At 34.8% G+C, this 16047-nt stretch overlaps 2 protein-coding genes across 4 annotated transcripts; one reads left to right on the top strand and one right to left on the bottom strand.

Annotated features, from left to right (window-relative positions):
* Window positions 1-924: 924 nt before the first annotated feature.
* On the bottom strand, window positions 925-6134 carry LOC127935165 (stathmin domain-containing protein 1-like). 2 transcript variants are annotated; one of them, XM_052532798.1, is made up of 5 exons: window positions 5994-6134; window positions 3433-3583; window positions 3130-3263; window positions 2397-2528; window positions 925-2266 (listed from the first exon to the last, which is right to left on the bottom strand). In XM_052532798.1, exons 1-5 carry the CDS (start codon window positions 6132-6134, stop codon window positions 2012-2014), a joined length of 813 nt encoding a protein of 270 aa, XP_052388758.1. In that variant the 3' UTR covers window positions 925-2011. The 2 variants fall into 2 exon arrangements, with proteins under 2 accessions (XP_052388758.1, XP_052388759.1); XM_052532799.1 differs by lacking the exon at window positions 5994-6134 and adding an exon at window positions 3930-4199.
* On the top strand, window positions 6121-15855 carry LOC127935164 (phosphatidylserine synthase 1-like). Of its 2 annotated transcripts, none has more exons than XM_052532796.1 (13): window positions 6121-6311; window positions 6863-6954; window positions 7274-7318; window positions 7405-7529; window positions 8486-8644; window positions 9235-9386; window positions 9610-9751; window positions 10870-10982; window positions 11386-11451; window positions 12528-12627; window positions 13105-13173; window positions 13888-13954; window positions 14972-15855. In XM_052532796.1, the coding sequence occupies exons 1-13, from the start codon at window positions 6121-6123 to the stop codon at window positions 15064-15066; spliced, it is 1416 nt and encodes a 471-aa protein (XP_052388756.1). In that variant the 3' UTR covers window positions 15067-15855. The 2 variants fall into 2 exon arrangements, with proteins under 2 accessions (XP_052388756.1, XP_052388755.1); XM_052532795.1 differs by having other exon boundaries at window positions 14969-15855.
* Window positions 15856-16047: the final 192 nt, after the last annotated feature.

The raw sequence follows: 16047 nt of genomic DNA, 5'->3' as shown, positions 1-16047 counted from the left end.
ATTCTTATTAGTTTTTCTTTTCAAATGTGTCTTTATAGGTTTTATTAATATTTCAGTTTTAGTTTAGTTATTTTAGCACATCAAGTTAAACTAAATGAAAATTTGAAATGTTGCCTTGGAAACTTAAAAGAAGGTAAAGTTTTAATATTTTTTTTTTATTTCAGATAAATTAATATAAGTAATGAACATGAATATATATTTATGGATTCCATTCCATTTTAAATGCCATATTTCTTTTTTTGTTACACCTTAAAGTACTGTTGATCGAGCTTAACTTGAACCCTTTTTCTTGAACTCAGAATTTTCCATAAAGTTAATGGATATAACCTGTCTTGTTAGTTCTTCTCCTTTTCAAGTTGGGGTTACACTAATGGAATAGTTTATAATAGACTTAATGCTGATTTTGCAGGGTAAACAAAAAGAACGAGAGACTACAGAGATTTTGGAGAGCCCTCAACACAATCCACCTGTCAAACACAGTCACTCACTCTCACAAACACACATTTATGGCCTTCAGAGGTCATAGGTTCTAGCGAACAGCTGACGACTCTGAAAGCCACACAAGTCATAAAAGGTTATAACCGTATACTTCGTTTATTTGGATAAAGTCTCGTGAAATATAGTTATGCTGTACATATTTTTTAGTGTTTGAGTCCGCGATGCTGATTTTTATATGCCATCATATAAGCCTGTCTAAGAAGAGCCAGTTTGACTACATAACTGCTTTGATAGAGGGGGCATTTTCAAATGTAACAGGTGGGACCTTTGGGAATGTCAGTGCAGGCAGACAAATCACTGGCAGCTGTAACAGCACACACACAAGTACAAACACACACACCCTCTCTCTCTCTCTCTCTCTCTCTCTCACACACACACACACACAACAGATGACGTTTTTTTTTTTTTTTTTTTTTTTTAAGGTATCTTGTTTTATTTAATTAGCAAATTGCAAGAGGCCTAGTTACTTAAGACAGTTAAACCATCATAATTACAGAGATAACATGCAAAGAAAACAGCAGAGAGCCATCTCAGACTTCCACTGTTCCCAAGACAGAAAACAAGTCCCCATTTCAGCCTACTACATAAGCTAAGTAGCGCCACCTTGTGGACAGCCATTTACCTTCATTGGAAGGTACATAATTGCAACTGAGTGTTTAAAAGAATATATTGATTTTTGGAAAAAATATCTCACAGATTATTCTAATAACTGATTGCATATAAAAATAGTTTACATGATAAACTGTACATAAAAGGTTTGGGGTTGGTAAGAAATGAATGCTTTCATTCAGCAAGGATGCATTAACTTGATCAAAAGTCACAGGACAGACATTTACAATGTTACAAAAGATTTCTATATCAAGCAAATGCTGTTCTTTTGACATTTCCATTTATCTAAGAATCCCGGGTAAAATGTATCATGACTTCCAAAAAGAAGATTAAGCCGAATATCTGTTTTCAACATGGATAATAATAATAGGAAATGTTACTTGAGCAAAAAAATATTAGATATATTTTCTATTTTTACTGTATTTGGAAACAAATAAATGCAGGCTTGGTGAGCACAAGAGACTTTTATACAAAAACATTAAAAATTCTTACTTGCCTCAACCTTTTGAATGGTGTATGTTTAGTACAAGAATAATGTTCTTAAGATTCAAGACCTATGAGCACTATAAAAGAAATATCTCATTGGCAACATATATATCATGCTGAATTATCATTCCTTCTAATCAATGTTCTGCTAGCTACAAAATGATTGCATCAACCTGTTTACACTTATTAGGCACATATTTCCATTTCTTTTTCTATATAATAATGTAAAACCCAAGGTCAGAATTTGATCTGAGCCATACCCTGTATTAAAATAAACAAGATTAATAATGTGAATAACATGTAAAGTGCATGTGCAACTCTAAGAATGTAACTTAACTTGACTAGATCAAGCTGCTTCTGGACGTATGGCTCAGTTTATCCTGCATGTGTCATTCTGAAACACACATAAGCAGCAGGTCTAAAATCCCTCATCTGTGCCTTCAGTCTGTTGGAAGCTGGAGTCATTTTCCAGTTCTGGGGAATCAGTAAGCCTCAGGTGCCCAGACTCTCCATTGATTGGCATCTGTAGGTGTTTGGTTCTGGTTGGGACAGGAAGCTGTTCAGAATGGAGCAGTTCCGTGGGGTCGAGTTCCCCCTCTGCAGTCACTGGGGCAGTGACACGCGGCCGCGCTGATTTAATCCTCAACCTGTGTTTCAGGTCCTGCTCTTTCTCCTAAAACAGATGTTTCAGCTAATCGCAGCTACAAACAATTAGATCAAATACAGTGTACTGAATATTACCTGAGGGATTTTAAATTCATTAAAAGTGAATGAATGATAAATGTCATTTGGTTCTGCTTCACCTTTCTCCTCTCCTCCACTTGTCTCATCTTCATCTCAATGTCTTCCTTTCTGGTGACTTCTTGTTCTTTGCGAATTTTCAGTGACTCTAGCCGAGCGGGTGGCCTTCTCTTTGGCTTCTCAGCATCATCCATCTAACAGACATTATACATTTTTGTTGAAATTATCATGCATACACACAATATGAAATTTTTATTACAGATTTTCCTTCTATTGAAGGAATAGTCAACTAAACGTTAGAGTAGATTAAAGACTAAAGATCATTATCAAACTAAATAAACTCCAAAAAGGGTGATCAGGACCACAACCCTGTCTTGTATCAAAGGGTTTATTTTGGAATTATGATCAGCTAAATAAAATAAAAGTTAGTTGCCAGTAACAATGGTCAAATACACAGTATAGAGCTCATTACACAAAAAGATTTGTATTTTAGAGATTCTTGTAATAATAAATGATTATAAGCATGCAATAAATAAATAAATAAATAAATAAATAAATTCCAATGCAATGCATAATTCAAAATACAGGTAAAACACCTGTCATCAATCATTAAGAAATATTCCTTTATATTAACACTCTACCCTTTTTTACAGACTTTTTATATTAACACTCTGCCCTTTTTTACAGACTTTTCTTAAAATGTTGTTTAATGTGAGAAAATGTAATATTTTAGACATTATAGCAGCTTTATTTAATGCTTTTTATATTTCAGGATTTATACTTTTCAGCCCTCACCATGATGTCGTAGGCTTCCCCACTTCCTCCCTGTCTTGGCTGAGCTGGAATTATTCCTTGAACGAGCAGTTGCTCCAGGATCTCACTGGACTCAGGCCTCTCTTCACTTTGCTGGGCCAGTCCAGGACTCTGGGCTAGATTTCACACAACGTGTAGGTCAAAATAATCATTAGATTCAGTTGATTTCCTACATTCTATTTGATATGTTTATTCCATTTCAGCTTTCCTCTGCACTTTCAGTCAGCAGTTTTTGGTTCATTTAAAGTGAAATAAAATCAAGCTGTCCTAGAATTTCGATCTAACCTTGTAGCGGTGGCAGCATTCTAGGTACAGATCCAGGTAGAACCGATGGCTCTGCTGCATCTAGACTGACCCCGCTATCGGTGGTCATTTTGGACACTGCAGAGTCACCACGAGAGCCTCCCTGAGCCACAACAACCTCCAGAGTTTCGCTCTACAAAATAAAAGCAAAGTCAGATATAAGTCTTCATATAATAGAACATTGACAGCCTAAATTGTCAGCCTGTCATATAGTTTATCTGGTCTGTTGGCTGTTTTTTTTAAAGGATTTAGGAATGTGAAACCAGGCGAAATCAGCTCAGACCAGCTAAAGCATTTTGTTTTGTTTAATTATTCATCTAATTCACATAATATAGACTATTAAATATCACAGTTGAGGGAAAAAAACAATTATCTTCATCAGTTTCCTCATTTGTTTCAACATATTATAACCACTACCGACTCGTTTATTAATTCATGTTCGAAATCATAAATCGAATAACAAAAAGACTACAGCTGACCTCATTTCCGTTCAGACTGTTCGGTTTCACGGGTTCAACCACCGTGATTTTGGAGCTCCCACAGCCCATGTTTATCGCTCAGGACAGCGCGAGCATTCAGCGCGGCTCCGGAACTCTTTGATCTGTGTCAAGTTCTCATACACTGTCGCATTCCAACACATGAGCTAAGAACTCGCAACCATCGTCGTCATGGACTCTCTGCGTTGCTACGATTCGTTGCTACAATAAATCTGACCCCTTTCCAGAGGTCATGTAACCTGTTAGGTTGCCTTGGCTTTGCTAATAAAACACGCGTTTATACTGGTAATTGATTATTCAAATAAAAGTGGCATCAACATTACTCAGTTAATTTGTCACTATTCATTAGAATTAAACCAAACAGTTAACTTTTAATTATATATATATATATATATATATATATATATATATATATATATATATATATATATATATATATATATGTTTGCTATAAGTAGCAAAATGTATAGTTTCTGTGTGGTTAAATGTTTCAAACACAGATACTTTAAAAAAATTGTTTACATATTAATTCTAATCAGTTTGCCTATGGTCAGTTGGCCATCTGGATCCTTTAGGCACCCTTATATTATATTATATTATATTATATTATATTATATTATATTATATTATATTATATTATATTTTTTATTTATTTATTTATTTTGCATAGGCAAGGCATGTTTATTTATATAACACATTTCAATGGTAATTCAAAGTGCTTTACATAAAAGAAAAGAAACTAATAATAACAAATATACGGAAGTTCTAAGAGTTATAACGAGAAAACAAGAAGAAAAAATATTATAATGCATGGCCACTTAGAACTTCCGTACAAATAATCACAACATTAAAACAAATAAATAAAAACGGCAAATGATTTAAAAACTGATTTAAAGACTTAAAATAAATGTAACACAGTTAAGATAGAAAATTGTTATACATAAAATATAGTGCATATAATGTATTATAATTTTAGTGCATATAATGTATACACAATTTTCTTTGAGAGTAATATTTATATGTATACATAAATGTTTTTTTTTTTCATCAAATCTAGATCTGATTTACAATTATTTTTTTACATCTTTGTATGAGTGTTGGCAATAATCCACATAGTCTGATGAGTCAGACCTATAATTGGTGGGCTGGGTGTCTTTTATGGTTGTAGTTGAGGAAAGGTGACTAGGTGACATATAATGTGTAATAGAGATCTGTCAAGCCATGGCCAATTGTTTTATGACAGGTATGTAATTAAATGTAGCCAACACATCATCAGTAAATTTCCAGTAAATTTAGCCAACACATCAAATAAAAAGGAAATAAAAACACTTGCATATGAACTGCATGTCCAATGGGATTATTATGGTCCATTATGTGGCGCACACACACACGTTTGTTTTTGTGAAAATTGGGGACATCCCATAGGCGTAATGGTTTTTATACTATAGAAACTGTATATTCTATCGCCATTCACCAACCCTACCCCTAAACCTAACCCTCACAGGAAACTTTGTGCATTTTTACTTTCTCAAAAAACCTCATTCTGTATGATTTATAAGCGTTTTGAAAAATGGGGACATGGGTTATGTCCTCATAAGTCACCCTCTCCTTGTAATACCTGTGTCATACCCATGTCATTATACAGAGCTGTGTCCTGATATGTCACAAAAACATGCCAACACACACACACACACATATATAGGCTAACTTGAAAATTCCTCCCATTATAACATAAAGAAAGACAAAGAACGAAAGAAAGAAAGAAAAAGAAAGAAAGAAAAAAGAAAGAAAAAGAAAAAGAAAGAAAAGCTTTAGATTCAGATTATTTAAACTGATTTTAGATCGGACTGAAATAGATGAAGAACAACAGAGAACATCTCCAATGTGAACTTCTGAAGTAGATCCGCTTCACGCGAGCGCGCATTCAGACCAGAAGATGGTAGTCTCGCTCATCTTTTCCCCAGTCAACGCCCACGAACCCTGAACGAACCCGCCTGAAACAAAGCTCTGCAAATGGGAGAAGCTCTTATAACATCCTGCTTTTACCCAGCCAATGAAGTTGCCAGAAATAGGGCGGTAATAACATCTCGACCCACTCAACTTCAGCGAAATTCTGTCAGAGAAACTCGGCGCTGGCGGAGTGGAGTGTCTTCTGGATCCGTTGTAAGTTTGGATGAGACCAACCATGGCGCCCAATCAGGGTTCCAGGATGCTCAGTAAAGATGACGCGAATTATAAACTTCACTTTCGGATGATAAACGAGCAACAGGTGGAGGATATCACCATCGATTTCTTCTACAAACCGCATACCATTACTTTACTGACGCTCACCGTTGTCAGCATAATGTACTTTGCGTTTACGAGGTAAGTAAACAAACAGCAGGTTTACGGCATGACACTCCGGTCAGCATGGTAACGGCAATTCAGAGCGCGTGACAGCGTTCAGTCAAGCCGACTGCATCAGCTTAAATAGTTTAAATGGAATTAAGATATTTTGTTAGAATGTTGCCAACGCAGATTAGGTTAACAACTGCTTTAAATTATTTGAAAACCTTAAATATTACACTAAGCTCATTAAAACTAGTTTTCATTATATTTATATTGTTGTTTTCAAAAACTAAAACTAATAAAATTATTAAAACTTTAACCAAAATGAAAATGCAAATACAAAATATAAATAATAAAAACTAATAAAAATACTGACAATAGTATCTTCCTTTTACTATACTGGTCTTTCTTATTCTCCATTTGCCACACACACACACACACACACACACACACACACACACACACACACACACACACACACACACGCCCATACCAGAGTCTGGTGACAATGTGAAAGGTTAGAGTTCTGTGATGTAATAATCATGGCTCTGATATGTCATCTGAACCTCGTGTTTTCATTATGGCAGGGATGATGGGGATTCTGATAATAACCTGCGTGTGGGTCTGCTGCTGGTTGGCTCTTTCTTTCTTGTTATCAGTGTTCTTGCCTTCCCCAATGGTACAGTAATTGTTCATTTGCTTCTCAGTAGTATTAAATACTTTTTAACTGGATGCAAATTGACTTTTGCCAAGTGCTTTCACTGCAGGAAATTTCTGTCATTATTAACTCACACTCATGTCTTTTCTTCAATGGAACACAAAAGCAAATATTTGTAGTAGAATTTCCAAGCTACACTTTTCCATACAATAAAGCCTCAGGCACTTGCCTAAATCTCTCTGAGTACATAGGAATGACATGAAAATGAACTGTCCATTTAACAAGTTTTATGTCCCTACTAAATATATATGTCTTTCATTGGATTAAAAACATATTTTAGGTCCTTTCACAAGACCTCATCCTGTTATATGGCGCATGGTTTTTGGTGAGTGACTGTTAACAGTCTCTTCTTGTGTATCAGCGGCTGAGTTGACTCAACGTCCAACACCTGGATCTATTGGCACTTTTCAGGTCTCAGTGTCCTTTACTTCCTCTTCCTGGTGTTCCTCATCTTCCTGAATTGGGATCAAGTGAAGGCGCTGTTGTATTGGCTGGACCCCAATCTACGTTACGCCACACGAGAAGCAGATGTCATGGTGAGTGAAATGATATCCAAAAAAAACTAAATTCATCCTTTTGTGAGAGGCTATAAAGTTTTTTGTCATCAATAAAACCATCACATCTTATACTCTTTGTTGCTGTAGGCCAACATTTTGTGTTTATATAAACAGTAACAAATCTGTACTAGCAGTTCAAGTCATTATTTATTTTCTCACTTCTCAACTGGTCTGTCCTATGTTTTCTGCAATCTTTGATCTTGTTAAGTTCATCCGGTACTTTCAGGTAATTTTCCTGATTCCCATAATTATAATTCATTTACAAACCAATATAAAAAGTCTGTTGCTGATGCATAATTATTGAACATTTAATTAAGGCAAGTTAAAATAAAAAAATAAATAAAGTGCATTCTTTTTTTCATACAATCTGTGATTTCCTGTATAATGTCATCTTTGCCTATAGCCGTATAGTTGAAACCCTCCCTTCAGTGTGTGTGTGTGTGTGTGTGTGTGTTTCTAATCCGGTGAACTATGATTAATCAGTGTAAAGAGATAATGCCAGCTTTCTGTAAGAGGTTTCTATGTAGCTCAGAGGACGGCCTGACTGCGGACATCCAGCCAATAGGATTATTTGAATCTGTCCATTGACATCAGGCTCCATGTCATTCACTGTATAATCGCCCCTAATTTGTGTCAGTTTTTGTTTTCATTCATTTGTAAAATTGTGAAATTGTTCCTTGAAAAATAAAAGGCTTATACAGCCCTTATATGTCGTATAGCCAATTAAATAATCTATAGTGTAAATATTTCTCTCTCTCTCTCTCTCTCTCTCTCTCTCTCTCTCTCTCTATATATATATATATATATATATATATATATATATATATATTCATATACAGTATATATATATTTTTTTTACTATCTAATTTTACTATCTAATTGTTTAATTTTGTATTTGTTTTAATTATTTATTTATTTTATCCCAAATTGTACAGGAGTATGCCATAAACTGTCACGTGATTACATGGGAACGCATCCGGAGTCATTTTGACATTTTTGCCTTTGGTCATTTCTGGGGCTGGGCAATGAAAGCTCTACTCATCCGCAGCTACGGCCTCTGCTGGACCATCAGCATCACATGGGAGCTCACAGAGGTAATGCATTTTATATATTTAAACTATTTAAAAGTCAAACGTTTGGGGGCAGCTTGATTTTTTTTTAATTTCATGTTTTTTTAAGAAGTCTCTTATGCTCACCAAAGCTGCTGATTTGATCAAATAAATACAGTAAAAACTGTTTAAAGCTCCATATATAAATTTTTTTGGATATGGTTTGACACCATGAGTGGGTAGATGTCTTTCCCAATCGAATGCCTTAGAAAATAAGCAGCTGCTTATGCAATAGTACTGATTATGCAATTTCCTCATAACGCCATACTTAATCTGTAAGAATTCATTTAAAGGAAATATGACTAAGTGTTCTTTGATTAAGGAAATAAAATAGAAAATCACAGTTTGAGGTAAACCCTTCTAGTATCCTATTGAGTATAATTTTTATAATTGACAGATTTATTGTTTGAGTCGTGCCTATTATTATTATTATTATTATTATTATTACTGTTGACATCATTATATAAGCTGATGCCTAATATTGTAGCAGTGAAAACCGCCTGGATTGTTATATAGGGCACACCACCACTTGTTGCATTATATTTCTCTCTTCTCTCTCTTTCTTCCTCATTCAGTTGTTCTTCATGCACCTCCTGCCAAACTTTGCAGAGTGCTGGTGGGATCAAGTCATTCTTGACATCCTATTGTGCAACGGAGGGGGCATTTGGCTTGGCATGACTGTGTGTCGGTTTTTAGAGATGCGTACCTACCACTGGGCCAGTATCAAGTAAGCTCTTTTTATTAATTCTCTTTTTAATTCATCTGGGGCTGTTCCCCATTAAAACCAACATTTGTTCCAACATTAGCTGTCTGTGTTAACTCCAAACCTGTTTTGCGCTACATTCTTGTTGGATCATCTGATCCAGGGTTTTTATGAGGTAGTCTACAAGGATGTTCGTGTGTCTAGGATTATTGTAAACAGGTCGTTTGTGTGTTGTGAATGTGTTCAGGGATATCCACACCACCACAGGCAAGCTGAAACGGGCTGTTTTGCAGTTCACTCCGGCCAGCTGGACGTATGTGCGCTGGTTTGACCCCAAATCCTCTTTTCAGAGGGTGGCTGGAATCTACCTCTTCATGATAGTATGGCAGGTGTGTGATGCTACAGAAATCTACTTGATGGTGATTGTGATCTAAAATATAAGTAGTATGGAAAGCCTCTCAGTTTACGCTACATTCAGGTTTAGTATGTTGGATATGAACCGAACCAGCAGTGTGAAAATTTACTTTAGCCATGATTTTCCAAACTGGGGGCATTTAAATTATAGTCACAGTGAGAAAATGAGTGTTGATGATAATTAAGATTTCATTAGGATTCCATTATGTATTTTTAATGAGAACCTTAATAATATAGCTTGACAGAAAATACTTGTTTAGCCTGCTTATTGCGACAAAACTGCATATAAAGATTCCAATCAAAGTGCTCAACGCAGGTGCTCAGCCACAAAATATTTCAAACAGGAAAATCAAAGATGTTTCAATCTGGTCATCATCAGGTCTGATAAAGAGCTTTTATGCACGAAACCTTTTCCTGTTTGATAAAACTGCATATCCCATCTTTCACTGTGATAATATAGAAAACCATTATTTCTTGGATTTGTTTTATTATTTTAATATATTTTAAAGTATAATGTATTTCTGTGATGGAAAAGCAAAATTTTCGTCAGCTTTTACTCCAGTCTTCAGTGTCACATGATCCTTCAGAAATTATTCTATGTTGATTTGCTACTCAAAAAAAAAAAAAAAAAAAAAAACTTTTCTTATTAATATTATTATCATTGTTGAAAACATGATTCATACCTTTTGTGTAAACCTTAATACCATTTTTTTTCTGGATTATTTGATGAATAGAAAGTTTAAAAGAAAAGAACAACATTTATTTGAAATGGAAATCTTTTGTAACAATGTAAAAGTCTTTACTGTCACTTTTAATCAATGTACAATGATCAATATAATGCATCCTTTCTAAAAAAAAAAAAAAAAAAAAAAAACTATTAATTTCTTTAAAAAATGTAACTTAATGAACACTAGTGTAGATAAAGCTTCACTTACACACCTAATGTACCCTAAAAAAAATATTCAGTTTAATTAAAAAACAGCAAGAAATATAAAATTGTTCAATACATTCATTTGGGCTTAAACAAACAGAAGCAGACCACAGTATGTATCTTTTCACTCACGTTTGTCCTGTTTTTTTTGCTCTCCTACAGCTCACAGAATTGAACACATTTTTCCTGAAGCATATCTTCGTATTCCAGGCCTCTCATCCTCTCAGCTGGTGCCGGATCCTCTTCATTGGGATCATCACTGCCCCCACAGTTCGGTAATGTTCCAGCGTAATCCCTTGAAATGAACCTTTCTTTGTATTGGTACATCTCACCCGTCCAAACAATACTAAGAAATTTCCCTTTATTTTTGCTCTGGCCTTGTTTTGCTTATCTAGAGATCAGGATCATTATCTCTTCAAAATCTGATGTACTAAAGCATAGTGTTTTGAGAATGAGAATGCTATTTCTTCAAAATCCAGATATATTTATTTATTGAAATGCTTTATTTATTGTGGCGTGTGATCTGATGATCCATAAACATCAACACAGAAATGCTGTTTTTCCAGCCATATAATCATTCTAAATTAATATTTTCATTTTGGATAGTGAAGTTTGGCCGATGTTTTATGCCAGAGGTGTTGAATTAATTTTTTTTTTTTTTTTATCATTTGCATTTAGGCAATACTATGCATATCTAACAGACACCCAGTGCAAAAGAGTAGGAACACAGTGTTGGGTGTTTGGGTAAGTATGTTTATTTATCTAATGCAAACGTTCTATGTAATATCTGTCAAAATAAGGATTTGTAGAAGTCATATTAACAGTAAAGCCAGTGGTTTTTCCAGTTTAGATGTTTTGGGACTTATAATCAGCAACAGATGATGACTTATAGGGATAGTTCTTCAAAAATGAAACTTTTGTCAAAATTGACTCACACTTATGGCATTCCAAACCTGTATGAATTGTGTGAAACATAAGGAACACATTTGTGGAGCACATTTTGAGCAGCTTACATTGACAATGAAAGTCAGTGGGGTCCAGTGTTGTTTTGGACCCCACTCACTTTCATTATGTAAACAAAAACATTATAAAATATTTTCTGCTGTGTTCCGCAATATAAATAAAATTACACTGGTTCTGAGAGACATGACAGCATTTTCATTTTTGGGTGAACTTAGCCCTTCTACATAAAGACTGTGTCATGAAATTATTCTGTCTGTTTTTGAACTTATTTTTCTGAACTTACAGTGATATAGATACTCAGACATATAATACATAGGTTTAGTTCCATCCTGCCACAGCTGGTTTTGTTAGAGTCAGGTGATTTGTGTCCTGTTTACCAGACAATCTCACTTTTTCCATTCTATTCCAAACAATGCAGGTATTTTCTCTTGGCTTTAAGCTCCAGGTCTGATGACTAGAGTTAACAAACCTCACTTTTGTATTTGTAAGTGCTACAAGTCTAAAATGCTCATAGAGATTTGCCATTGTGCATTAAACAAAGTTATGTTTATTTATTTGTTTTTTATATTGAAAGAGCGTTTATTTACATGGTTTCACAAAACCTGAAAGATGTTCCGTGGCGCTAAAAGTATTTGATACTTTTGAACGCTTAAAGGGATAATTTAACTATAAATTAAAATTGTCATTTACTCACCCTCATGTGTTTCCACAAGTGTGAAAGCTTTTTTCTTATTTATAGAAACGAAACAAAAAATACCACTTAGTTTGATATATTGTTATGCAATGTAAAGAAATTCATACATTTAAATTTTTCGGGTATTGCATTTATGAGTGTGTGCTTCTGTTCTTCCTTTTAGGGCCATTGCTTTCCTGGAAGCTCTGGCTTGTATCAAATTTGGACAAGACTTGTTCTCTAAAACACAGGTTCTTTATGTTGTCCTTTGGCTTTTGTGTTTGGTGAGTTTTGGTGAAAACAGTATCACTATTATTATATATTTATTAATTTATACAAAATAATTCATGAATTTATTTTTTTATATTACTATCTTTTTAAAATAAAATTTGTTTTAGAGATGTGTTTAGTGTTTTTCTTAACAGATAGTCAAACCTTAACAAATATTGCTGTACTTTGACTATTATTCAACAGTTGATTATGTTTGTTTATACATCTGTAGTTTGCCCTGAACGTTTACAGATTAAAACCTGTGTTTCTATTAACTAAATACAGTGGGGGATTCAAAAGTCTAAAACCACATTGAAAATCTGAGATTCAAAATCTCATTTAAAATATTCAGAAGTACAGAAATGTTTAAAATTCAACTTTATTTAAAAAGCTAATTACTGGATCACTTGCAAGGGAAATAGACCAAATACTACGAAATTTTGTGTGGTGAAGTCTCATACATTCTCTCTCTTTCTCTTGCCACCTTCCAGGCTTTTATTACTTTACTCTGTCTGTATGGAATGATTTGGTACGAGCAGAATTATGGGAGGAGACTGAAGGTAAAGGACCATATTTATTTGTCTGTTACAATAACTTGATATACTGAGAGATACTACGGTCCTTAATTAAAAACTGTAGATTCTTCAGCAAGAATATAAATCTAGTTCAGTCAACTGATCATTAAAAATTTGACAGAATTTACATTAGATTCATCCCAAGCAGAGTGCAATTATGAATCAGCTTTTAATGAAAGTAAACACATTCGTACAGGCAATGGTCAATAAACAGTAACAGGGTTATCAGAGATGAGACAAAGGCAGAACAACAAGACAGGCGAGTGATCGGGGCTGGCAGCAAGTAGAGTAAACAACAGTTTAAAAAAACAGGCCAGGAGAGTCAAAAAGGCAAGCAGCGAAGAATCCAAAACACAGGACTCCACAAGAGAAGATGACAACACCCAGAAATGTCAGTTAGGGCAAAACAAGACTTCACAAAGAGTGAGTGTGAGGCAGAGGCTTAAGTAGTCCCATAAACAAGCATCAGGTGAGCTCGTAATCAAAGTCTGGTACGGGCTGATGGGAAATGGAGTTTGATGGGAAAAGTCACAACTCAGGTGATGGCGACCTCTGGTGATAATAAAGGGGGAACCACAGAGGAGAAAGTCACAATTGAGGTGTTAATAATTTGCTCTGGTGTGAATTTTGGTTTATTTTCCTGGTTTGTGCTGTAGACTTCACATATTGATAAAATGACAACTCTCTTAACTTTGACAGAACATTGCAGACTGTGACGACAGCACCATCATTGACACGTATGACAACATTCTTGAAACTTCCAAAGGTAACATGCAATCTAATTTGTTTTAGAGGGTTTGTCAAATGACCGTAAATATCTAGAAGTTGAATGTTTAAAGAAGATTTGTGACAGGCAATTTCCTTTCAGTATTTTTAATTTTTCTTCCCTGTAGATTAAAATAAAAATAAAATAATTGTACTATGATATTAAAGGGATTGTTCACCCAAAAATGATATTTTGATGTTTATCTGCTTACCCCCAGGGCATCCAAGATGTAGGTGACTTTATTTCTTCCGTTGAACACAAACTGAGATTTTTTACTGAAATCGTTTTACTTAAGTCTGTCAGTCTTATAATATAAGTGGATGGGAATCACGACTAAAACATACAATAAAAAAACGACAACAAAAAAAAACATCCAGAAACAAAACCAAATGAAAGCCTGCAGCTCGTGATGATACACTGATGTGTAAAGACACAAAACGATCGGTCTGTGGTGTTACTATAAAAAATAATTCTGCGATCCATCATAAAAGAAGAAGAAGAAGATTCCTAACGTGCCTGCTTGAGAATGCACTCAGGAGGACGCGCTTAGGAGAGCTCTAACAGTTTGCACATTCTGTGAATCAGAAGTAAAAACATTATAAATACTGTTCAGTTTCTTGCACAGACAGATCGTTTTGTGTCTTTACACATCAATGTATCGTCACGAGCCGCGGGGTTTCATTTAGTTTTGTTTGTGTGTGTTTTTGTTTTGTTTTATTGTATGTTTTAGCCATGATTCCCATCCACTAACATTATAAGACTGACAGACTACAATATTTTTAGTTAAAAATCTCAATTTGTGTGCTACTAAAGAAACAAAGTCACCTACATCTTGGATGCCCTGGGGGTAGGCAGATAAACATCAAATTTTCATTTTTGGGCGAACTATCCCTTTAAGACCATATTAGGACCGCTTGAGATTTATGTACACCTCAAATATCTGAATAGCATTTAATCTGGGTTTAAATCTTTATTTAACACCAAAATGTATTCTTACATAATCACTACAATTAGCAGAGAAGAACTCCAGTAGTAATTCCACTTCATCACGGAGAAGAAAAGGAGGCTCTGGAAAAAACAAAACAATCAATGGAACAAGCGGCAAGAAGTGACCACAGCTAGATTCAGTGGACCACAAGGGGTTAAAGAAAGAATATGTCATAAGCGGATGAATAGAGGTTAAGTGGTTAGCTGGGTTATAGTGTGCAGACACAAGAAGCGGTTCTATAAACAAGAGGACACATTCCAAACCACAAGCCTCTGTCTTTACTATATAAACTAGTTTTTATTTTCATAGCACTTGGAAGGAAATGATGATTTGTGGTATGCCAGGATTATGGGAAATGACACAATGCACACTTTCCAGTAGCACTGATGTGGCTCTCATATTTAAAAATGTTGGAAGTGTCTGAGCCGGCGAATGTTTGCGATGGCCCTCCTAATGAAATGAGCTCAATGCTGCCAGGCTTTCTGTAAAACATGAAGGGAGCGTTATTGAGCTCTGATGATTTCATACAACCAGTATTGTTAATACAGACCAAGCCCTGTCTTAAATTTTGCACATTTTACTTTAATCAGTGAATGTTTTGTTGACACATAAGCAGTGATCAGGGTAAGAAATTGTACGCATCATTTCATTGTGAGCTTAAAAGCAAGCTCTACTTGTTATAATGTAGTATGATCTTGGCAAAGCTGTTCCATTATCACAACATTTACAGTTTTTCAGTCTTCTATTTGCTCTTTTAAATTAACACTTCAGGGTTGTTGATGGAGAGGCCTTTTGCATTAAGAGCTGTTGATTTACTTAAATGTAATATGATTCAGCTTTTTTGGCATCATGTAAAGGTGGTTTAGAAATTATGACATGGTGTTGTGTCAGAATGTGTTGTCATTTTTTTCTATACTTTTATAGTTATTGCTTTGTATATTAACTTTTGTGGAAAGATTAAATCTGTGTATGTGGGCATGTACATACATTTCTGTGTGAGACCTTCAAATGACTATGCATTTGTACATCCAGATTAAATAGCTGTAATTTTTGCTAAACCTACATTTAAGATTTTTTTGCTGGTTTGGTAGGCAGGAATGCTTTT

Source organism: Carassius gibelio, chromosome A19, assembly GCF_023724105.1.
Source record: "Carassius gibelio isolate Cgi1373 ecotype wild population from Czech Republic chromosome A19, carGib1.2-hapl.c, whole genome shotgun sequence".
NCBI classification, from domain to species: domain Eukaryota; kingdom Metazoa; phylum Chordata; class Actinopteri; order Cypriniformes; family Cyprinidae; genus Carassius; species Carassius gibelio.
Note: the sequence above shows the minus strand (reverse complement) of the source record. Positions and strands in the feature narration are given on the sequence as shown.